The sequence below is a fragment of the Balaenoptera musculus genome, chromosome 17 (assembly GCF_009873245.2).
Source record: "Balaenoptera musculus isolate JJ_BM4_2016_0621 chromosome 17, mBalMus1.pri.v3, whole genome shotgun sequence".
Lineage (NCBI taxonomy): Eukaryota > Metazoa > Chordata > Mammalia > Artiodactyla > Balaenopteridae > Balaenoptera > Balaenoptera musculus.
This window is the reverse complement of record NC_045801.1, coordinates 15,731,852-15,757,767: the sequence shown is the minus strand read 5'-3', so window position 1 is coordinate 15,757,767 and position 25,916 is coordinate 15,731,852. Positions and strand designations below refer to the sequence as shown.

Below are 25,916 nucleotides of genomic sequence, written 5' to 3'. Positions count from 1 at the left end.
TTCATTAAGTACTTCCCTTGGGTGCTCCAGAGAGCTGTACTGGTTTGCACCAGTCTGCACCAGTCTACACCAGTCTATACCAGTCTATACCAGTCTATACCAGTCTACACCAGTCTGTATTCCTGCCATTACTGCTCTAAAGTCCCATTTCCCTCCTCCTCAACAGCACCTGCTATTATCCAACTTTCTGAGTTTTTGTTTCATTTTGTTTGGTGTTTGGTATTTGCCACTCAGATGGATATAAAGTAGTATCTAATTTTAATTTTAGCTTGGATTTCTCTGAGTACTACTGAGTTTGCACATTTTTTCATATGCTTGTTGCCATCTTGATTTTCCCTACTGTGATTTGCCTGCTCATACACTTTGCCCATGTTTTATGTGTTTCCTTTAATTTTCTTTTTTGTATATTTTAGATGTTAATATCTGTAGACTAGTGATACTGGTCATATCTTCCCCTAATCTGATAACTGCTAATCTTGTCTATAGTCCTCATCTTTGAGCAGAAATTCTTAATTTTGATGTAATCATATCCATCTGAATTTTAAACTTTATGGTTTATTCTTTTAGACTCTTGTTTAAGAAACCTTCTCTCACCCCTTGGTCACAAAGATCTTATATTTTCATGTGTCAGTGTTATGTTTTTATATTTTACACTTAGATCTTTAATAGAAGTAAAGATCTTTAAAGGGTTTAAGGTAGGGATCCAGCTACATTTATCTCCATAGAGTACATCATTTTCTTTCCCCCAGAGTCTACTAACTTTCCCCATGGATTTGTCCTGTCATCTTTTTCATAAATCAAATTGGCATACGCCCCAAGTCCATTTCTAAGCTTTCTATTCTGTCCCACTGATCTCTCCATCTCTGTGCCCAGGACAGAGTAGGTGCCTATTAAGTGTTTGTTGGGTTGAATTTACTATTGAAAAGTCAGCAGTAGCATGAAGGCCATGGCAGAAATGGAGGCTCTTGATTGGGCAGTGTTCCTAAGTACTGAATTCTACAGCACAAATGGAGAAAAGAGGACCCGTGACACAGACCAGCTGTTCAGTTAAAAATCTCATAAAGTCCAGGGACATAGCCTTGCTCCCTATCATGCACATGGACTCAGGTGCCCGGAGTTCTGCCAATGCTTGGGGAATTCACAGACCTCTGCAGCCTCCAAGGTTTCCCCTGGTTAACACACTGGGGGAAGGCAATCAACACAGAGGACGTGTTTCCTAAACCTTGATAAACACGATTCCTATGACCACAGTTATTTAAAATTACTCTGAGGGATCAATAATAAGTACAGTCACTTGTTGAGTACCTATTATGCCCCAGACACCTTACATCATGAGCTCTTTTATCTCCCAATGACATGGGTATTTTTACTCTCATTTTATAAATATGGAAAATGAGGTTCGGAGACGTTAGGAACTTGTCATATTTGAATCCAGATCTGTCTGATTCCCAGTATGAGGTCCCTGAAATGATTACCCTGTATTGTAGCCCAGTTGCCTGACCCAAGGTACTTTCTTTTTAAAAAAAAAAAATGTTATTTATTTATTTTTGATTGCGTTGGGTCTTCATTGCTGCGCGCGGGCTTTCTCTAGCTGCGGTGAGTGGGGGCTACTCTTCATTGCGGTGAGCGGGCTTCTCACTGCAGTGGCTTCTCTTGTTGCAGAGCACGGGCTGTAGGTGCGCGGGCTTCAGTAGTTGTGGCGCTCCGTCTTAGTTGCTCCGCAGCATGTGGGATCTTCCCGGACCAGAGCTCGAACCTGTGTCCCCTGCATTGGCAGGCAGATTCTTAACCACTGCACCACCAGGGAAGTCCTGACCCAATGTACTTTCATTTTGGCTATTTCAGATTCATTAATTTCCACTGAGCCTTCTGAGACCCCCAGCTCTGCTCAGGAGCTCCCAACAGATCAAATCTTTGTGGATATTGGGCCGCCTCCCACAGTGGTACCCAACTTGGCCCAGGTTCAGGCAGCCAGCCTCATTGATATCCCTGACTCATCCCCTATGCTGGAGACGGAACACAAACCTGCAGCCCAGGAGCCACCAAAAGACGGAAAAGCTAAGGTCGGAATGTCATCCCTCTTCATATTTACAAGGCACATTAGAGTTTGCTCAGGAGGTTTTAGATTCTAATCCTCCCACCTACTAGCTGTGTGACCATGGCAAGCAACTTCACATTTCTGAGCATTAGTTTCTTCATCTGTAAAATGGGGACACCGATACCCATTTCACAGCATTGTCATAGAACCAGATAAGTCAGTGTATGTGAAATTAAAGTGCTAGTCAAATGTGACAGCAGTATTTAATTGAACAGAAACTCTTAATTCATTAGCTTGGAAAAACAATGGTTTCCTCATCGAGGCTTATTCCACAAATATTTTGAACCTACTTTGTACAACATCACGTGGGACCAAAAAGATGTGTCTTCTGGTTTAAATAAAAGTGAGACTTATCCTCAGTTAGCTGAGATTCTGGGAGGAGAGATGGATAAGTACACAAGACCATAAAATGGGGACATGAGTCATCTTTTAAGTCATAGTTTTTTGTTTTTTGTTTTTTAAATCATTCAGGGCCACTTTGGACAGAGGCTCTGATTCTTTTAAATTTTTTTTTTTTTTAATTTTTACTTATTTATTTATGGCTGTGTTGGGTCTTCGTCTCTGTGCGAGGGCTTTCTCCAGTTGCGGCGAGCGGGGGCCACTCTTCATCGCGGTGCGCGGGCCTCTCACTGTCGCGGCCTCTCTTGTTGCGGAGCACAGGCTCCAGACGCGCAGGCTCAGTAATTGTGGCTCACGGGCCCAGTTGCTCCGCGGCATGTGGGATCTTCCCAGACCAGGACTCGAACCCGTGTCCCCTGCATTGGCAGGCGGATTCTCAACCACTGCGCCACCAGGGAAGCCCCTAAGTCATAGTTTTAAGTGCAAAATCCTGGTGTATCTAGCAACTGACTTAAAGAAGAAAGCAGGTTTAAGAAAGTCCTAAGAGATGACCTGCCCAGCATATTGTAAAAGCTGAAATAAAAGGCATGGTAAGGTAGATGAATGGCTATTTTCTCAGGCTCTTCCCATCTCATCCAGGCTCAGCGTGACTCTCTGACAGCCCACGGGGTTCTCTCCATCCCACCAGCATTGTACCTGCCACGTTATGTTGCAAATTTCAGTTTGTTTGTTGCCACCATAAAACTGTGGGTTTCACCAGGTCAAAGATGATTTTTAAAAATATCTCTGTATCCCCTGCACTTGATAGAGTGGCTGGCACATCGTAGGTACCCGAGAGATGTCTGAGAGCAAATGGATGAAAAGTACACGATGACTTTGGCATGACACAGCTTTCTCCCCAAATGCTTCCCCTCTGCCACATATGCGTCACACTGCTTCTCCTATCCGCCCATCACTTATGTTGTAGGTGTCATTTATTTGCACCTGTTCAAATCAGAAGTGATGCTAAAGGGGGACTGTCTACCTTATGTCACTTAATCCTCATGACAGTGAACTGAGCAGGTAGTATTGTTCCTAGTTGAGGAAACTGAGAATCATAAAATTTCTATTTTTGTTTATATTATGTTTAGAAGCTAATTCCCTTTCTACTATATCACATTGTATCATGTAGCCGGCTTGTCTCCTCCACTGAATTCGAAGCTTCCCAAAAGTAGGGATGATGTCTACCCCTTACATCCCCAATGTCAACCACAAAGTCTCATATCTGCTTGATAAGTGTCAGATAAACTCATTAATGGATGACAGATTATTAAACTTTTATTTATTTAAGAGGGACAGAGAGCTGCAATCACAAGACCTGCTGACACCTCCATCCACTTCCCCGAGGGTACCTACATGTCCTCTTCCTTAGTAAACCACTTAGCCACCAGCATGCAGATCCTTGACACTTAACAATCCATCCTTCATCCCTTGCCAGGATGCCAGGAAACCTTCTCAGAGGTCTACTAAAAGGAGAAAGAGGACCATAGCGGACGAATCTGCTGAAAACGTCATTGACTGGTGGTCGAAATATTATGCCTCCCTGAAGAAAGCACAGAAGGTAGATTCTCTCCTGGCTGTGACAGTCAAGGGCTTCGATAAGAACACAGCACCATTTACCACCCTCCCCAACCCCAAATCCTGCCTTGTCCCCTCTTTTAAATTCTGCTATATGTAGGCCCTACTTGGGTGTGGTTCTGTTAACTGCTGAAGGGTACAAAGCCTGAAAGGACCAAGGGTCCAGAACTGCCAAATCCTTACTGTCTGGCTGGAGCTGGCCCTAGGACACAGGCTCTGCTGTAAACGCTGGCAGGATGTGAGTCTCTCATGGCATCCAAGGAATCTGCCCACCTCAGGGAGGTCTAGCCAAGAGAAATGGGGCTCTGGACAGGTGGGCATCAGCGAAGGGGGCTTCAGGTTCACCTGGAGATTCCAGGTCAAAGGGCTCCAGGTCTCCAGCAGATTTCTAAGTTCATATGGGAAATTATCAAAGTAAAGACAGAGGTCTTGGCCTTAGCAAATGGGAATCATCAGCAGGGCCTCATGCACATGGAATAAGAAAGGGATTGAGTTATAAAGCCAGAGAACCAGTGGGGAGTGGGTCCGGAGACTCAGGCAAAAGCTCAGTGGCTGAATCTGGTAAGACTTCTCATCCTTGAGTAAAAATGGAAAGGAAAGTTATTCAAATGTTATCATCATATTTTATTGAATAGGAACTCTTCTGATTCTTTATTTGGAAAGAACATAATTTCTTCATCTAGGACTATCCATGAATATTGACATATAGTTAAATAAACAAACTAAATGTTAATCCCTGCTTCCAAACACCCTCATTTTACTACAATGGACACTACCACTTCTGGTGAGTGTTCAGCCCTTTCCTCTTTCTCTGCTAACCTCCCCAGTCCCAGGACAAACCCAACAACCCAACATACCAGCCCATAAAACTCATAGTTGCAGATTGAGGTGATGCTCCAGGGATGTGGAAGAACGGTGGGGAGAGGGGTTGCTTTCCCAGCGGCTGAGAGGAGGCTGCACATAGAGGACGAGGACGTCTACAGTTTGGTGGCACTGGCTTTGGAGGTGTGGGCACCTCTTCTCTAGGGCAGGGCATCTCCCTGCACTTAAGTCCTAGGTCTTTACAGTGAGGCTTCATCTGGGGGCTACTGAGGACTGTTTGCATATTCTTTTAAAATGCAGAGGGCTGAGATAATTGAATTAGAACTGTTAGCAGTCAGGGTTAATAAATGAGACAAGACAGTGTCCATCATCTCGTCTCCCTTTTTTCTCAAAGGAAAAGGAGAGCAATTCCAAGGAGCAAAAAGGCAACACAGGTAAGTGGCTGCTCTGGGGACACTGGAACATGCATTAAGGCCATGTGAGTGAGAAAAGGATAAAATGGGAGCCATGGGAGCAACACTGGAGCCCAAAGCCCTCGTTTCCCTAGTGAGGAAATAATCCCAGGAAGATGACAACACTTTAAAGAGGCCACATAGCTGATCTGAGCTGGATGGAGACCAGATCCCAGGTCTCCTGAGTTCAGTTGAGTGCTGAAATCGACCCTTTGGCTCAAGTCCCTACGTTGACAGTCTTAATGCAGAAACAGCAGAGTAAAAATAGGAGCAAGCTGGGATGGCAGGCCAAAACCAGCATGATAAACTTTAATACAGGTGACCTGGATTTAGCTTCCAAAACTCAGTTGACAAGGTTTGGGTAGATCTGGTTTGGCAGAAGCTCAAATGAAGAGCCCTGGGATTTGAAATGACCACAAACTTGATGTAAGCCAACGGTAAGTCTTGGCCTGAAAACAACAGTAACACCAAGTGCTGTTTCAGGTGGCACAAAAAGTAAGAAAACCAGAGCCAAGCTCAGTTCCTCAGGCCACTCCTATTAGCATATTTAATTCTAAGACCAACCCCATGACATAAGCAATAGTATCTTGATTTGCAGATAGTAAAACAGAAGTACAAAGAGGTTGAGTAACTTGCCCAGGTTTATACAGCTAGAAAATAGTGGAGCTTGAGTGATTTTTCTCCAGCATCTGCTCCTAAAAAAATTACTGAATAATCTAAGTACATTTGTGACATTGTGTTAGACCCTTAGCATATTTGAGCCTGAGGTTGTTGAACTAGATGATTCTCAAGTTCCTAAACAGATCTGAGAGGGAATGTATCTAAAGCTTTCGTGTCACCCCATCCTGGGTCTGTTCTTTGCTAGCTGGGTGACTGGGCAAATTACTTACCCTCTCCGTGCCTAGTTTAATGAATTCTTGCATATGGCGGGGAAGGCCAACACATTGCCAGCCCCAGGGCATCCACTGACATTGCACTGCTACGTAAGTGGTATCTCCTCTGCTCCTTCAGTGCACAGCCTGCAGGGCTATGTGCAGAAATCCTACAGTGAAATGTTACTATTTCTTTCTTAAAAGAAGGGTCATGACACATGCCAGAGCAAAGGGAAAGAGGGAGCTTGACTTTGTTTCTTCTCATCTCAACAGCATAAGTCTAACCATTTTCACTAAATATCCACAGAGGCAAAACCAGACGAGGTAGTGGTAAACATAGATGGCCCGAAGAAGAAGAAAGACAAAATACTCAAGAAGAAACTCAAAGAAAAAGAAATCCCCAACCTGGCTGTCTTGCAGGTGTGTGGACACAGCCATCTTGGCCACGGTTAGGGTGGGAAACTCAGAAGGTGGGCGTTCTTTTAGTGCTTCAGTCAACTCCAGAATACCTTTGTCTGAATAACTTACTTTGTCTTTGTTATAATCATTGATGCAGAGTAACAAACTAACAAGCATGCAAGCGAAGATGGTGGAGCTTGCTATTTTTCCATTTTCTACATCCTCCTATCGAGAAGGGGCATAACTTAACTTGGTTAGCCTGGATGCAACAATGTAATTTACAGTGTGTGAGTTCCCCTGGGTTCACCTCTTGGGGCTTGACATCATCATGCAGATATGTACAGACTCGAAATAGCAGGAGTTTTAACTCTTACAAAAGTCAGCTTCATCAGACCAGTCCTAACATTAGCCAGAGGCAATTAGCTAGAGGCATATTGATGGATATGAAAATTGGCATTATGAAAATTATGTACCTAGATAATGAATTTAGATAAGTAATTTTGATGGGAAATTTGAATAAGTGATTTAATTATATTACTCAATCAAAAACTCAATTCAATTTTCCATTTCTAAAATATATATGTAATTTTCTGCTTGGAAAATTCATGTCTACATGCATTATAATAAAAACAAATATTCCATCACTTTATATGTGTTAAGAATGAAATGTTCAGTGAATATTTTTTAATTTGAATGTCCTCAAAATATTGTAGTCTGTATCCAACAATCAATGACATCAATTAGCTATAAAAAGCTTTGTCACATTTATACTTATATATTATATTTAAAATATTGTTGGTTTAGCTATACTTCTTGGAATTTCAAAGTTTATCAAAAACGTTTTATAAATTTCAGAGTGGTACTTAGTTCTAGGAATGCCAAGTCAATCATATTCCTTATTTTGCTGAAGATAAATAGTGCCTCTTAGATTTTTCTAAGGGGCATATACGAAGGCTGGTTTTGGAGACTCTTGGCAGTTTTCATTAAATCGATCCTGGGCTTTCCTTCCTCTGAGCACACTCTTCTCCTTTTTTCCTAAAGATATATGATGGGGATCTGGAGAGTGAATTCAACAATTTTGAAGACTGGGTGAAAACCTTTGAGCTGCTCAGAGGCAAGTCTACGGAAGATGACCATGGCCTTGACAGAGACAGAGTCATAGGAAAGTTTAAGGCATGTTCCAAGGTTAACCCTTTTATCTGGCTCTCCTGTCCATAAACGTCGGATATGACTCAATTCTGTTGGTCTGTGGTGTGCGACGTCTGTAAGGAAAATCCTTAATCTCTATGCAGGCCCCTCCCTCTCTAGAACCCCACAAGACCTAGCCCCAGTCTTTCAAGGTATTTGATTTGTGGCCAGTAAAGTGGATTGGAGCTCAGTCTGTGTAATATGAGGAGCCAGAGTCATTGCCTAAAGGGATCACTTAATTTTACTCTGCTTTTCCCACCCCCTGACCTACCAAACATATGATTTACACAAGCCTATCAGCTGAATGATTAAATTAATCAAACAACACAAACCCTTCATCTGGCCAACTTACGGTGTCAGCACCACAAAGCAGTAGCTGACACTTACTCTGAACCTACTGCATGCCTGGGCCCTTTATATGAAGGTCATGTGTTGGAAATCGCATGGGCATTGCAGCTTGCCAGTCTGGGTTTAAATCCTCATTTAGGATTTAAATCCTAACTAGCTTGTGATCTGGAGCAGTACTTGACCTCCCTGAGCCTCGGTTGCAGCATCTGAAAATAGAAATACTGAAGCCAAGATTGAATGAGATAATGGGAGAAAACACTAGCTCAGAACCCTGCATGTAAAAGGCACTCAGGATTCCATCTGATGCCCCTATTCGTTTCTCACGTAACAGCCCCGTGAGGAGGGTGGTACTCTACCAACACTGATTCACTGATGTACCATGAAGAAGCACAGATGCAGGAGGGTTATGTGAATGGCCTGAGGACATCCAGGGGACAAGAGTAGCACCACCCCAGGTCCTGTTGGGTCCCAGGCTGTGCTCCTTTTCCCAGCGCTATGCCCTAGACATTTTGTTGTTTTTTTTTAATTTTAAAAAACCCTCTTTATTTTGAATAGTTAAGATTCACAGAAAGTTGCAAAGATGGTAGACAGAGGTCTAGTGGACCCTTCACCCAGTTTCCTCCATTGTTTACATCTTATGTAAATACCAAAACCAGTATATCCACATTGATAGAGTGTGTATATAGTTTTATGTAATTTTTATCACATATGTAGCTTTGCATAACCACTACCACAAACAAGATACAGAGCTATTCCATCACCACAAAGATCTCCATCATGCTACCCCTTTATAATTATGCCCTGCTTGTGACCATCTCTATCCTCTGGCAATCACTGACTTATCCTCTACCTTTATAATTTTGTAGTTGCAAGAAAGTTATATAAATGGAATCCTCCAGTATGAGACTTTTGAGATTGGCTCTTTTCACTTATATAACTTCCTTGAGATCCATCCAAGTTGTTGCGTGTATCAATAATTTATTCCTCTACATGGTTGGTTTTCAGCGGGGCATATGACTATCTTGTTTCAATGGGTAGTGCTTTGTGGTTCCAGGGCTCCTTCTGCATCTACAAAAGCCCCGAGGATTCCAGCATCAAGGACAGCAAGCAGCTGAGAATCCAGCAAGGGATTCCATCCAACCACCCCATCAAAGTCCTGATCAGGGTGTACATTGTTGCGGTGAGGCATCCTTGTTTACTCTGAGGGGTTGTTTTAATCTCCTAGAGCTGCCATAACAAAATACCATAGACTGGGTGACATAAACAACAGATACTCATTTTCTCCAGTTCTGGAGGCTGAAAGTCCATAATCAAGGTACCATCAGAGTTGGTTTCTGGTGAGACCTTTTTTCTTGGCTTATAGATGGCCACCTTCTTGCTGTGTCCTCAAATGGCCTTTCCTGTGTGTGTGTGTGTGTGTGTGTGTGTGTGTGTGTGTGTGTGTGTGAGAGAGAGAGAGAGAGAGAGAGAGAGAGAGAAGAGGAGATCTGCTGTCTCTTTCTCTTCTTGTAAGGCCACCAGTTCTATCGGATTAGGACACCACCCTTATGACCTCATTTAACCTTAATTAGCTCCCTAAAGGCCCCGTCTCCAAATATAGTCACATTAGGGGTTAGGGCTTTGACATAGGAATTTTGAGAAAACACAATTCGGTCCATAACAGAGGGTATGAAGTTTGGTTGGTAACATGGACCTTTGCTGGCTTTTCACTGAGCGAAAATATATCCCAGTCTGAGAGGACTGCTCTGTGTAGCTTTATTTGCTCTCTGTGGTTGCCTGCTAGCTGGGCAGGAAACCAAGTAGCACTGAAGCAGGAAGCTCACAGGCAAGACAGAGGGAAGAACCAGGGCAGAGCAGGGCAGCTGCCGCTGTGCAATCCTCCCCCGCCTCCGGGGCTATGCCTCTGTTCTGCTGCAGTCAGAAATTTCATTTCCAGTGTATTTCCAAGAACAATATTATCTGCCCTAGGCTTCCTCCTTTCTGATAATGAGAGCACTAAACTCTAATTGTGAAACTTTTGACCTGATTGCCAGGAAGCTTGGGGCCAAATTTGGTGCTCAATCAAAGCAACTGTGTGCTAGACGTTTATGGTTCATGTATTTGTTTTCATCTCCTGACCTTGGAGTTGATTTTCATAACCTTACTTGATTGTAGTCATCTTATTTTATATTAACTCTTTGCTTAAATTGCCTAAAATCTTTTTTAGAAACTGAAATGAAACATAAAACAAAGATGAATTATTCTTTAACACCAGGGGACAACTAAACATCCCCTTTCCATCATGCAGTTCTCATGTTTCCTTTGTTATTAGCAGCAAGGTCATCATGGCCATGACCACCATGTGCCAGGCATGTTCTAATCACTAAGGATATCGTGACGGAAAAAAACACAGTGCCTGCCCTCTAAGAAGTCACAGTCTAGTTGGAAAGATGAGAAGTAACTTGTAAAGTTATCCAATAAGGGATAAAGGATTCAATATAGGATACTACAAGTATCCAATAAAGGATACTTGTAGTATCCTTTATTCATTCATTCAACAAATATTGGGAAGACCCTGTCCTAAGTCCTGGAGTTAATGTAATGAACAAGACAGACAGTACAATAACTTGTAAAACGTTATTGGCAATGTCAATAGTCTATATTAAATACCCACCCACAGGATAGTTTAGACTAATCTTTTCAAAATTTTGTTCAGGAAATCACTCATGTCTTGGGAGAGATAATTAATATGGATTCCTCTGGAAATAGACCATGTATTCAAATAAATTCTAGAAATGATGCATATAGTAATTCATTTCCCTTCTCCAACACCTGAGATTCACAAAGCTCATTAGCATATTCAAGGCTCTGAGAATTCCAGAAGCAAAGAAACCTATTTAACTGTTGAATCTTTAACAGCATTTTCAAAACTTACTGCCCACACCTACTTTTCCTCCCTACAGGAAACACTGTGGAACTCAGGTTCTACAGGACATATTTTGGGGAACCCAGAAATAAGAGTCTGAATAGTAGGAAGGAGAAGGAGAAATTTTTTGGACTACAAAGATTGGAGAAGGATTATGACTATTTATTCATTTAGCAAATATCTACAGCACACTTTTATATGTATATGTGTATGTATATATCTATATCTATACCTATATCTATATATAGATATAGGTATAGATATAGATATTTATATACAGGTACCCTCTAGACAAAGACCAAGAATGCAGATCAGGTTCCTGCTCAGGAAACAGTGTGGAGGAAGGAGAACTGGGGCTGGAACTTGAGGACCGGCAGGTCTTGAACAAATGAAGAGTCAGAGGGTAGCAGCCCTGGGTTATAGGGAGTAGTATAAATTATGGACAATGTTTTTCATCGACATTTCTAGTAATGGTGATTATGTGTGGTTTGCTCTCTTACACTAAGATTTAATTAACTAAATAATAAGTTAATTTAAAAATCTCTTAATTTAATAAAACACCAAAGAAGTAGAAAGTAATACTACTTAAATTTTGCATGGAGAAAGAAATCAAATCCCCCCACCTCTGCAATTCCATCCCCAGAAACTTACCCTTCTTATGTATATATACTCGTCTTATGCAAACACATCTCTATCTATTTACACCTGTCTACAACTACATCCAGGTATTTATTTAACGGAGTCCAGCTTCATGTATTACATGTTGATCTTCTATTTTCTTTCTTTACTTAGTAATGTACCTTGGACATTTTTCTAGATCAGAACATATAGGTCTTTCTCATTCCTATTAGTAGCCACCTAGTGTTTTCTTGAATTAATGTAGTATCCTTTATTCATTCATTCAACAAATATTGGGAAGACCCTGTCCTAAGTCCTGGAGTTAATGTAATGAACAAGACAGACAGTACCCTTGCTCTCATGGAGATTATAATTAATTGGGGGTGGTGTGGGCATTAGGAGGGTATGAAAATAAACAACAGACAGATAAATAAGCAAGATGAATGTCAGAGATAACTGCTAAATAAAGAATTAAAATTGGGGGATGTAATCAACTATATTTCAGTAAAAAAAAAAAAAATTGGGCAATGTGATGACGAGGGTAAATGGGGAAGGGACAATTTTGTATGGAAACCAGGATCTTGACCACTAGACCATGGGGCCAGCAGGGGAGGGACAATTTTGGATGGAGTTTCTCCCTAAGTAATTGACATATAGGTTGTTCACAATTTTTAGCTATTAAACAACGTTCTAATGAACAACCTTGAAAATATAGCTTTGTGTGCTTATACCCTTCTGTCTGTAGGACAGAGTCCTAAAAATGAGACTGTTTCTTATCCAGCTCTCATCTCTGCAGTTTCTCCATCTTCTCCGTGTCCTTCCTCACCAGCTCCCTACCCTGGTCCTCCCTGACGGAAACAGATCGTCACTCAGCTGACCAAGGCTAAATGCAAGACTGACGGGGTCATGGATTCAGATTCCACTACTTCTGGGGGGAGGCTTTAGGTCTACCCCATAATTTTACATATTAATCTCAGAGAGATGACATGTTTTGCCCAAGATCACATGACTACCTAAAACTGGAACTCAAATTCATGCCTTCTGCTTCCTGGTCCAGCAGATTCCTCATTACTCTGTGCCAAGGGCTGCTTTCCACTGGGGAGACAACTCCAGAGAAAGTAGAACTTGGGCAAAGCTGATAACTTTTCTTTTAACAGCAGAGTAGAGAGGCTAAAACAGTGGTTCTTAACTTTAGCTGCACACTAGAATCATCTAGGGAGCTTCTAAAGATCCCCAAGTCCAGGGCCAATTTAATCAGAATATCTGGGAATAGACCTCAGGCATCAGTATTTTTTAAAACTCCCAGGTGATCCCGGTGCCAGCCAGTGTTGAGAACCACTGGACCAAAGGGATTTTTTTCTCTTCTCCAGGCATTTAATCTTAGCCCAGCTGATCCAGATGGCAAATCGGATCCCTACATTGTGGTCAAGCTTGGCAAAACTGAAATCAAAGACCGGGACAAATACATCCCTAAACAACTGAACCCAGTATTTGGAAGGTCAGTGGCCATCTGGGTCTCATTGCATTGTCCTCTCTGCATTTGTTCCTGTGGTGCTTCTGTAGGGTGTTTGGTGTGGATACGTGTATGGGTCTGAGTAAAGAGTGCAGGAGATTAAATGCCGACTCCTGCCCGGGATAACAGCCAATCAAGCTTCTCTTCATGGAGAAGGGCTGAATTCTTTCCTTGGTCCCTTCAGCAGCTTGGTTCTGCATGGTCTTCATGCCCATGGTTTTCCAATAAGGATTTTCCCAGATCTCAAATTTAAGACACCACTTGAACAGTCATCAGATTCAGCCTCCTGCCTTGGAGAGAGTTCCTTTTTCCAAAAAGATAACCAAGGCCCAGAGAGGTTTAGAAACTTGTTCAAGTTCACACAGCTCATAAGTAGAAGAGAAGGGGCCAGATGTTTGGTCTTTTGTCTTCTACCAAAGAGATTTTTCCATCATATCATCTTGCAGTTCATTTGAGGTGACCCCTGCAGTCAAAAAGTGGAACTGCACCCACCGCCTGTGTTTTGTTTTCCTGCAAAGTGTTTACAATGCATTGCACTTGTGTATGTTTAGGTGAACCAGGCATTCTCCAGTTCACAGCAACCCTACCACCCCATTTATCTTCTAAAAGGGTATGTCACACATTTATGTTCCCTGCTTGGGTTTGTGCTCTTGACTGCCAATAACTCTGGAGTCAAGCAGACCTGGGTTTCACTCTGCCACATACAGGCTGAGTAACTTTATGCAGATGGCTTAACCTCTCTGGTCCTAGTTTTTCTCATCTGTAAAGCAATAACAGTGATACTTGACTCTCAGACGCCTTTAGAAGATTAAATATGACAAGCATCTGGCACGTTGTCTATGAAAGTGCATAGTAGATACTCAAAACTCATTAGCTTCCTTCCGCTCCCCTTGAAAATCATTTTAGCAATGCACACATCTTAAGTGTATTTAATTTCTTTTTTTCCGGAGTAACAAGGAGCATGGGATGAGATCTTTATCCAGCTCATTTAAATTCATTTACACATTTGTGATCGCTTTGGACCCTCTGACATTTGATCAGCACCAGCCTCTTACATTTTATTGCTCCCAAGGAAATAAGGCAATAAACAATCTTGCCTGTTCAGATGAAAGAGAATGATTAAAAAGACATGCTGGGGAAACTTACCCTTGCTTCCCTGATCCGGAGATGACCTTTATCATTACCTGCTGTTTACATAACCAGCAGTTCATTTTGTCAAGTGCTTTGCGGTCACGCTTTATGAGCTGCTCTCACCACAGTGCCATGAATTACACTGGTTTTATAACCTCCGTTTATGGCTGTGGTAAACAAAAGAAGAGGATGATGGAATAGTCCCTCCTGCCTCTGGCATTTCAGAGCCTCTTCCAGAAGCCCTCCAGGTGTGGATGCTTTGTTGGATGTATATTTAATTGTTACTCAGGGACAGACATTGTTGGCTCAATCTGTGTTCCAGCAGGGAGAGTGGAGGGCTCTCATCCCCGACCTGGGGTCTGGGGAACTCCTCTTTGAGACCTCCCCATAAGAGGATGTCACAGGCTCCACCCCTGATGCCCTGGCCCTGGGTCTGCTTTACTTTTCTTCATAAGCTGTGACATGAATTGGTGTGTTTATGTGTTTATGGCTGTCTCCCATCTCCCCTCTAGAATGTAAGCTCCATTCATGCAGGGACTTGGTCTAGTCTGTTCAATGCTGCATCCCCAGCACCTAGGACAGGGTGTGGCACAGAGCAGATGCTCTTTAAATATTTGTAGAATGAACAAATGAACAAACAGATTGACAAACAACCCTTCAGTCAGTTTTCAGTGGGATTTCATGAGACCCCATCACCCTGAAGGGCTACATGTCTGAAGAGTTGGCCGTTCCTCATTTTCTTAATAACCACAGTGCCTGGCACATAATGGATGTCTCATAAATGTCAAATGAACAAGTGAATCAATAAAAGAATGAATGAATGGGCAAAGAAACAGTGAGACATCTTTGCTCTGAAGCTTTCGGTACTGAAAGTTTCTACAAGGCTCAGTTTTCACCCATTTCAGGATGCATTCTCTTTTCTCACACCAATGCTGTTTCTAGAGATCCTATCTCCCTGACACACACACGTTGGTATAAGCCTAGTTTATCCCCGAATGACTGGAAGTCCAATCATGGTGAGCTGGTTTTGGTAGTTTTTCTAAGGACAGCGCTAATGAAAATTCAGGAGAGGTGAACCTGTGAGCACATAGCACACAACTCTGGGAGATGGACCAGAACAGTTGAGCCCTCTGTCCTCTGTCATGGTTGCCAGGGGCAGTTAAGCACTTAATAAATCCTTCCTTGGTGGCAGCAGCTTGGTGATGGCCAAGCTCAGAGGTGGCTGGGGGCTTACTTGCGAGATGCCTCTAGAATATCAGTTACAGTTTCAAATCCAAATCTTAGAGCCCCAGAGAGGCAATACTATGTCTTCAAGTGGAAGAAACGAATTTCTTTTTTGCATAGCTGTATCCCTGGCCTGCTAGAGCTGCCAGCATCAGTCAGTTACAGGCACTGGAGCTGTCCAGCATCTCTGCTTTTTTTTTTTTTAATTAATTAATTAATTAATTAATTAATTAATTTATGGCTGTGTTGGGTCTTCGTTTCTGTGCCAGGGCTTTCTCTAGTTGCGGCAAGTGGGGGGCACTCTTTATCACGGTGCGCGGGCCTCTCACTATCGCGGCCTCTCTTGTTGCGGAGCAAAGGCTCCTAGACGCGCAGGCTCAGCAGTTGTGGCTCACGGGCCCAGTTGCTCCGCGGCATGTGGGATCTTCCCAGACCAGGGCTCGAACCCGTGTCCCCTGCATTGGCAGGCAGACTCTCAACCACTGCGCCACCAGGGAAGCCCCGCAACTCTGCTTTTTTCTCTCTGGGGAGGGCTAATTGGCTCCAGGCTGTGCTGTGATTGCTGTCCCTACCAACCTGGAGAGTGAGAGTCAGGGTAAGTGGACCTGACCGTGACGGCAGCAGCCCAGACAGGCCTGAGGACAGGCAGGGAAATAATGGGTCCTCTGTTCTCCCCTCCTCTCTGCATCCTCTCTGTCCCTTGTTCCCAGACCAGCCTCCCCACCTTGTCCCAGGGCAGACAGAGACAGGAACAACTGGAGAAACCCTGGTGTATCCTTGATTTTGTTTTCAAGAACACATTTCCCTAAAATGCAGCCTTTCACTCCCAATTTAATTCTTAATTATCTTCTCTAACGCTCAGTAGCACGGATAATGCATTGTCACGGGAAATCTGACAGCATTGCTATTCTTTTCAACACTGCATTGGGGTGAGATTGTGGAAAGAGAACGGTACCAGGAGTTAGGAAACTGGTACTTATCCCAGTTTGACCTGATTTATGATCCTGGGCAAGTCCCTTGTGTTCTCTGGATTTCAGTTTCCTTATCTGTAAAATGAAGCGATTGGGTATGGTGATTTCTGAGATCCCTTACAGTTCAAGGAAACATTTGTTGCATCTACTCTCTGCAGGTGAAGTGCAGCCTCCAGTAACGCAGAGATGAAGAGGGCAGGTCTCTGTTCTCAAGGGGCTCAGAATAATCTTGTAGAGACAGCGTTCCAGTCCTGCAAGTCTATGTTCTAATGATTTTCCATTGTCTATAGGATTTTCATTTCAAATAAACCCAGCTGGTATTCCCTGATGAAGCAACAATGGAGGGGAAAGGGAATGGTAAATTATTGGGTACCAGGTTGAATGCCTGGAAGTTAAATCTGTGTTTATACAAACACTATCACATTTAACCACTCTGCTATATTATAAAGAAGACATATTGATCCCCATTTACACATAAAGAGGCTGAGAGGGATGAAATAACTTTCTCAGTGTATTACAACCGGGAAGTGGCTGATTCAAAATCCAGATTAGAAATCAGTCCTGTTTGAGACCAAAATCTAAGACTTTCCTCTCCCTCTTGCTGTCACCCTAGTTGAAGACTGCAAGGCATGGCCCACAAAAGAGGAGATGATTGGCTACTGGAAAACTGACAAAAGAGTAGGAAATTGGTTGCATCTCAATGAAAAATTAAACCACATAAACATCCATTAAGTAGTAACTGGATTGCTGAGTGTTTAGTGAGTTCATATGGACTGTAGGTGGGCTAAAAGCGAAACAGGGAAAAGTTCTCTGTATCACCAAATGCTGCTGATTCCTAAAACCTCTGCTTGGATGGCAGGTCATTTGAGATCCAGGCCACATTCCCAAAGGAGTCCTTGCTCTCTGTGCTGATCTACGACCATGACATGATCGGAATGGATTACCTCATTGGTGAGACGAGGATTGACCTGGAGAACCGCTTCTACAGCAAACACCGAGCCATCTGTGGCTTGCAGAATCAATATGAGATGTAAGTTATTCCTCCCATGGAGACTCCCATGGAACGCTGTTGGTATTCTGAGGCTGCAGCCCATGCGCTGGGAAGGCCAGCCAAGGCCCAGATTTAATGTCTCAGATGTGCTCCATGTCAGCAGGGCTGGTCTGGGGAAACTGCTCACTGCACTTGAGGGTACTTGGGGCTGGGGAAGCAAAACTGATTGAGAACCCAGGACAGGTTCTTCAAGAGTCAAGAGCTGAATTGTGTTTGTTCATTCGATCAGCTGGGCCAGGTGGACAGAGTTCCCAGTGGGGAATGATGCTAGAAGAATGATTAATATAATACAACTGCCAATATCCTAGTTAATTACAACAAACACTCATGAGTGCTTACAATATACCACGCACTTTACATGGAGTATCTCATTCAATTCTCTCAAAACCCATTAAGGTGTTATCCCCATCTTACACATGTGGGAAAAGTGGGTCCAACTCTCATTCTTTACAAAGATTTTTGAATTCTGATTAATTTTAAAATATAAATTATCAGCTTTATTTTTTTATTTTTACTTTTATTAAGGCTTTTAAAATAACATTTATTTCTTAAAAGCTAACATGTGCATAATAGGAAACCAAAAAGCACAAGAAGCAAAAAACAAAGTCATCCATAGTCACAAGCAGTTTACCGTTTGATGTGTCCTTCTAGGTCTTGTTTTTGTATCTACATGACTATCTACGCTTGACTATCTACAAGCGTCCATTTTTATGTAATTAAGATCATACAGTTATGTATCATGCTTTTTCACACACCATGAATATTTACCATTTCAAAGTCCCAAAGCTATGAGCATTTTAATAACCAAGAATACACTATACCAACTCAGTCTGGAAGGAGAAAATGTAATCCTGCCTTTCTCGGTGACAAAAATTTCATAAGACAAAAATAGCAGCAGGCCTCTAAATAAAGATACTGGCTGAGTTACGATCGAAATACTACATTCCCTTAATATTCAATTAAAAATGAGACATAGAGCAACAGAGACCAGCTTTATTTTTTAAAGTATGATATATTTAATATCTTAAAAAAAACTCTTACAAATATCAGCTAGGAAAATGTAAAAACATCCATTAGATTTCCATGGTATAATTTTAGAAATATTTCTTCTGAATATAAAGTAATATATATTCCTTGTAGAAAAGTTAGGACATACGGAAAGTACAAAATGATGCTCAAATTATTTTATCCAGAGATAAAATTTACATTAAAAAATTTGTATGTATTTCCTTTTAGTATTTTTTTCTATGCTATTTCCCCCAAAGTTGGACTCATACTATCCATGCAATTTTGTAAGCTTCTTGTTGCACTTATACCCATATAAGCATTTTATGATGTCATTAAATATTCTTCAAAGTCATTATTTTAATAGTGGTGTTCCATTATATAAATTTACGATAAAATGATATAACCAATTTCCCTTCCTGAATTTCAGGACATTTATATTTTTCTTTCTTATTCCATTAGAAATATTGCTGCCATGCACATTCCCATACAAAAGCCATTACAAACCTTTCTGATAATTCATTCAGTGTTCATCCATAGATATGGATTTATTCCATTAAAAGGAATGCACACTTTAAAGACTTTTAATATATATGTCCAAATGGCTCTCCAGAAGGGTTGGACCAATTTACACTCTCATTAACACAGTCTGAGCATCTATTTCCTCCATGGCATGATTTTTCAGACAAGTCTCTACTGCTGGCCTGTTCTTCTCTGAGCCTAGAAGGCTGGTTCAGTTTTGGGACTGTAGTGAATTTATAAGCCTCCTGATGTATTTACATCATTCTCAAGTACCTGAGAGGGTACCATTCAGGGAATGATTAGCTGTGCTCACTCTGAAGTCGGTAAACGAAGCCTCAAGCAAACATAGTGGATCTTTTGTTCAGGAGAATTTCCTGACAGTGGAACTAGCAGGGACCAGAATAATTTAGTCAGGGAAGTTGTTCTCTGAAGTTTTAAAAATAAACAAGAGCACTTATTTCTGGGGAGGCCTATGTATGGCTCTGGGGGTGGCATGGAATCTTTTCAGGATCCTTATATCTCTGGCCCAGTGTAGGAAAACTGCTTTATAGCTATGTTTTGGTTTATTTCAGTGCTTAAACAAATTAAATTCTGATGAATCCCGCATCCTAGGGAGCAGAGAAATCCAAGCTTATCTTGGTCATGGTTCCTAGGGAGCATCTCATTGCAAGTTAATAATTTTTAACCAAACAGCTAGTTTTTAAGGGAAGAAGGGGTTGAAAAGATTTAGAAACTCACCACTAGGAAATAACTGATTAGAGAAATGGCACATCAAGACTTCCTGCCTGTGACATGAGTCTACAATATGATTTTGGCGGAGGAGGAGAAGGGAGGAAAGAAGCAGAGAAATTGGAAGGATGAGCTAGGCTTTCTTCTTAGAATAAGTAGCAGCCAAATAGCTATTCTGCTAGGGACAGAACAAACTAAACAAAAACTACCTGCAAAGAAATCCACAGAGACAGAAAGCAGATTGGTGACTGCCAGAGGCTGCGTTGGGTAGGGGGAATGAGGAGTAATTGCTTAATGGGTAGAGGGTTTTCTTTCGGGGTGATGACAATTTTTTGGAACTAGATAGAGGTGGTGGTTGCACAACGTTGTGAAAGTACTAAATGCCACCAAATTGGTCAACTTTATAATGGTCAATTTTGTTATGTGAATTTCACTTCAGATTTTTTTTTAAAGGATGCATTTCTTTAAAAAAAATATCCAAAACTACCTGGAAAGAATGTTTATGTCAAGCTACTCAGAAGTTCTGCCTTTTGTACAAGCATACATATGCAGAGGTATTGACCAGAAAAGAGAGAAGATAAAACGAAAACACTAGCCCCAAGCATGTAGAAGGTCAAGTTAAATATGAAGGATTAACACAGATCATACTTAGGTGGTCCTTTTTACCGGGACCTCAGATGTGGCTCCCGGGGAGGCTGGACCTCACCCTCTGTCCCTCCTCCACTTTTCAGAGAAGGATACAATGCCTGGAGAGACACGTCCAAGCCCACCGAAATCCTCACCAAGCTCTGCAAAGACAACAAGCTGGATGGCCCCTACTTTTGCCCTGGGAAAATACAGATAGGAAACCAGGTCTTTTCTGGAAAAACAGTCTTCACCGAGGAGGACACAGGTAACTCCCCCAACGTATCCCGCTGACATGGCTCTTCTTTTGAAAAGCCTGCTTTCAGTGGTATTGGTGACTGAAGATAATGCTCATTTACTGTACAATTAATGCATGTTCACAGTAGAAAATATGGAAAAGTAAGGAGGACGATGAAAATCACTCTTAATCCCCAAATTCAGAGATAACCGTGGTGCGTTTTGGTATATTTCTTTACAGAAATATAAATTTTGCACAGTGTGTGTGCAATATGGCACATTTTTACATAATTTTAAATGTACCATATCTATAGTTTTGTACTCTGCCTTTTCTATTTCCAATAGATTATGACAATTCTCTGTTCTTTGAAACAATCCTTGATAATATTCTATTTTATGGCTGTGACATTTATTTCCATTGTGTCCATTTTTGTAGTGACACTTAATGCTACCACGAACATCCTTATGCATACTTTTGCATATTTCTGATGTGTCTACAGTATATATCATATAAGTAGAATTGTTGTGTCAGAAGATAGACAATACCTTAAAATTCATATTACATAAAATAAATAATTGGACACAACTCAAATTACCCCCATAAGTGTTATACCAACAAATCTCCTGTTTCAACACCAAGAAACAGATTTTTCCATATGAGCAACATAGGACATACCAGGAAGACCCCAGAGAACCTTTCATAAATTTAGGATAAGAAAAAAAAGCCACCTTTACTTTAAGGATATAGAACAATTTCTGTACTGTCACACCTGTCCATTTGATGCTTAAAAATTACCTATATATGGTGCAGTGCTCCTGATGCAAAAAGCCCAATTAAGTACACACTACAGGGTGTTTTGACACTATGTTGATCCCACCACTTCAATGCCAAGATTTCTTTTTACCCTGTTGTTTTGGCCCCAAGAACTTCTTAGAGGTTCATGCATGCAGAATTATTGACATTTAGTGTATTAATGATACTGATGAATTTCTATGAGAAAAATACTTTTTCGTAATATACTCTATAAAGCTACTTCAGTCCCTTGGTCAGTATTCTACATTTCATGATTAAACAATTTACTTGCCCACCAAAAATCTGAAATTATATTCATTAAGATCAGTTCTTGACTGATTAAACTTTTTGACAAAGATTTAATTCATTGATTACTTGTTCATCCCTATTGACTTTTACTGATTGTAATGACTGCTGTTGGGAGATTTTTTTGGTAGCCTTTTTTTGGTTAAACCTGGTTCAACTTTCCTATGTCGAATCTGGCCATTCTAAACTTTGTTCAAGAAGATTTTATTCTTTCAACAATTTTTGCCTTATTTTGCGAGTATTATTTCTACTGGTAGTTTTTGTCATGAATTACCTTTTTTGGTAAAACCATAGATCAGAGAATCTTTTCTGGAGTAAGTGTTGGTAGGCGGGAGATCCCAAGCAGTAATGAGAAAAGTCAAAAGACATCGATGAGCACATATTGTGCCTGTTTCACCACATTGCTTAGGGCCACACTGGTTCTCCAGGCCCTCTCCCACTATGGTGTTAGCAAACAGTTTTATGTCTCCAGGAAACATACCCTCTCTAGTCCCTTGAAGCCAAGTTTGTGATTCATAGACTCTGAAGGAGTCTGATTCAAGGGGTGAAGGGAGTCTTGTACTCCAAGACTCTGACTGCGCTCTAGATCTTTTGGTCAACCCATCTCATTTCCCGCTCTCTTAACTTTTTTTTTTTTTTTTTAATCATGATCTTAACATCAACCTTTTTTTTAAAAAAATTAATTAATTAATTAATTATTTTAATTTTTGGCTGTGTTGGGTCTTCGTTTCTGTGCGAGGGCTTTCTCTAGTTGCGGCAAGTGGGGGCCACTCTTCATCGCGGTGCGCGGGCCTCTCACTATTGTGGCCTCTCTTGTTGGGAGCACAGGCTCCAGATGCGTAGGCTCAGTAGCTGTGGCTCACGGGCCTAGTTGCTCCGCGGCATGTGGGATCTTCCCAGACCAGGGCTCGAACCCGTGTCCCCTGCATTGGCAGGCAGATTCTCAACCACTGCGCCACCAGGGAAGCCCTCTTAACTTTCTTTTAATTAATTTTTTTTTAACTGAAGTATCGTTGATTTACAATGATGTACAAATCTCTGCTGTACAGCAAAGTGACTCAGTTATACACATATATACATTCTTTTTTTTTTAAGTATTCTTTTCCATTATGGTTTGTCCCAGGAGATTGGCTATAGTTCCCTGTGCTATACAGTAGGACCTTGTTGTTTATCCATTCTATATGTAATAGTCTGCATCTACCAGCCCCATACTCCTAGTCCCTCCCTCTCCCTCCCCCCTCCCCCTTGGCAACCACAAGTCTGACCTCTAGGTCTGTGAGTCTGTTTCTGTTTTGTAGATAGGTTGGCTCTCTTCACTTGCAATCTCTTTCCCCTTCCCACCACTCTACTCCTACCTCTTTCCATTCTCTCGTTGTCCTTTTTCTCTTTCACTGTCTTATCTCTCTCCCTGTTCCTTGGTATATTTAAATGAACCTTTAAGGGAGTGTTTGAAAACGTATCTGACAGCCCATGACTATCCGCTTACAGGAACACATCTGACAAGTCTCTTTATTTTTCTCTCTTCCATGCAGATGAGACGGTGGAGTCGTACGAGCACTTGGCCCTCAGCATTTTACACTCTTGGGAGGATATCCCGGAGGTTGGGTGTAGGCTGGTTCCTGAGCACATAGAAACTCGGCCACTGTACCACAGGGATAAGCCAGGAATGGAGCAGGTAGTGGCCAAGACAGTTCTGGTCCCAATAAGAGTGTTCATCCCCGAAGAGAATGACTTTTTCCCTACAAGTTAATCTTGTGTGCCGTATAATAATGGTTCTCAACCAGGGACAATTTTGCCCCTCCTGCCCCGGACGTTTAGCAATGTCTCAAATATTTTTGGTTGTCTCACGTGGGTGGGGGTGATATTGGCCTCTAGTGGGAAGGGACAGAGATGCTGCTAGACGTCCTATTCTGTACTGGGCAGCCCTCCACAACAAAGAATTATTCAGCCCCAAACGAATGTTGAGATTGAGAAACTCTGCCCTAAAATCAGAGGAAGATTTAATGCTCTTTCCCTTTTATGATTTGAGTTATCAAGTTCTTTCTGAAGAATCCTGACATTTGAGAAACTTCAAAACTCATCTGATGTGCCCAAGACCTTGTCCAAAAATCTGTCAGTAACCACACAGCCCACTAGTTTTCCCAAAGAAGCAATAGTTGGAGGCTTACCTTGAAGAACTGGCAAAACAAGCTGTGTGGAAAGATAACTAGAGATCTGGCTTCTGAGTTAGAAGGGAAGAGAAGATGACTTTATTAAGAGGCTTTTATGTTCTAGGCCCTTTACAGAAATGATCTCACCTAATTAGGATGGCCATAGATTTATTTATCCAAATTATGGCCATTTTGAGAGTGAAAGAAGGCACTATTAATAATTAAGCTGATACAAGGGGCACATACCATGGTTTTCCTAGACAAATGGGTGTGTGTGTCACCTCACGCTTATTTCTTAATACAGCCTCATGATGAAATTATTATAATCCTTACTTTTAAGATGAAGAAATTGAGGTTCAGAGAGTTTAAGTAACTTGCTCAAAGTTACTCAGCTGGTAATAAGTAGAGGTGGGATTTAACCCAGGCAGTGTGAGTCCCTAGTTCTGTCCCAGCTCTGGACTCACTCGCTGTGTAGTCTGGGCAAAGCACATGGGCTTGACTATAATGGGGCAGGAACTCCCACACTGCTATCCCAGCAATGCTGGGGTATAATCCTAGTGATAGCATGCATGAGGGCGTGGCTTGAAAGGATAAACTTTTATCAGATGTAGAAGCTTATGACTATTTCCTAAGATTTACTACCAGATGTTTGAAATCTTTTGGTTACTGGTATCCTTCATTTTGCCTGTCAGATGTAGCTTCTTGGTTAACGGTGAATGTTAATGTCTCTTTAGAGACCTCGGAATATAATCCTCCATTGAATTGGTTCTTCTCTTCCCGAATGCTAACTCTTTGCTTACATTGCCCCTTCCCCTGGAAATCCTCTTTTTTTTTTCCTAGCCAAAGCCCCTCGTTCACCCAAATCCTACAAATCCTTCCTACTCTGTTGGAAGCCCCACTTACTTCATATAGAATCTCCCCTGACCATCCCAGCCCTTGTTGATCACTCACCTTCTTGCCTGAGCTGACGGAGCAATTAGCATGCATACAACAGAGCTGAACATGGAATCCACTGGACCTTCTCCCCACCTGGGCTCTCACATCCCTTGCAACAGGGTACATTTTGATGTATGGAGTCCAAAGCAATGGATGGAAGGCCCTATTCTGCCACTAATTAGCCACGGGACTTCAGATAATTTCTTTGACTTCTCTGAACCTTAGTTTTTTTATGTGTAGCACAGAAACATAGCTGGGGGTGAGCACTGATGGGGATAATGGATGTTAAGGTACATTGGAAGCAATGAAGCATGATTCTTCTGACAGATAGTATTATCTTTGTAATCCTTAGGGGTTGGTAAGAAGAGCAGGGTCTCTAGAGTCAGCAGACAAGGGGTGAATCCAGGCTCTGCTACATGTTGTCCGTGTAAACATGGGCAAGACATTTTCTCATCTGCCAAGTAGGAATAATAACACCTACCTAGTGGGAATATTGGAAGAATTAATGAGACAATGCTTCTAAAGTGCATAGCACTGCATCTACCACATAGTAGGTGCACAATAAGGTTTTGCTTACCCTTCCCCTTCTCTTCATGTACACTCCTCTTGATATATGTTCTAATTTTTAATAAAAATATAAGTTATGTTTTTGTCAACAAATATTCTGAATATAATATGGATAATATCCTTATTATATTACATTACAGTATATTATATTATATGTACCTAATATCCATTACTAGTAAAGGGATCTGTTAAAACCGTGAATGGTCAGTGTCTATGTGATAACGCCCCCCCCCAAAAAAAGAATAAAATCTAAAGGATGTCTTCTTAACAAGGGCCGCCTGCAGATGTGGGTGGACATGTTTCCCAAAGATATGCCTCAGCCTGGACCTCCTGTTGACATTTCGCCAAGGAAACCCAAAGGGTAAGTAACCTGCAGCCCCACCTTCAAGGAAAGAGACCAAGGTCTCAGACTAAAAGATCATGTCATTTGATCTGGTGTCTGACACATCACATTAATCAACTGACACCTGATAATCATGCCTCACTTTCCACCTGGCCA

The 25,916-nt window shown here is 41.7% G+C and overlaps 1 protein-coding gene across 1 annotated transcript in view; it reads left to right on the top strand.

Moving 5' to 3' along the window:
* The window catches only part of FER1L6 (fer-1 like family member 6), a 124,496-nt gene that overhangs the window by 81,647 nt on the left and 16,933 nt on the right, over positions 1–25,916 (top strand). The window contains exons 26-36 of the mRNA XM_036829851.1: positions 1,846–2,063; positions 3,915–4,037; positions 5,271–5,310; positions 6,508–6,620; positions 7,641–7,772; positions 9,190–9,315; positions 13,029–13,156; positions 17,357–17,527; positions 20,536–20,696; positions 23,297–23,439; positions 25,690–25,778. Coding sequence (XP_036685746.1) covers positions 1,846–2,063; positions 3,915–4,037; positions 5,271–5,310; positions 6,508–6,620; positions 7,641–7,772; positions 9,190–9,315; positions 13,029–13,156; positions 17,357–17,527; positions 20,536–20,696; positions 23,297–23,439; positions 25,690–25,778 — 1,444 coding nt within the window. The remainder of the gene's footprint in view (positions 1–1,845; positions 2,064–3,914; positions 4,038–5,270; positions 5,311–6,507; positions 6,621–7,640; positions 7,773–9,189; positions 9,316–13,028; positions 13,157–17,356; positions 17,528–20,535; positions 20,697–23,296; positions 23,440–25,689; positions 25,779–25,916) is intronic.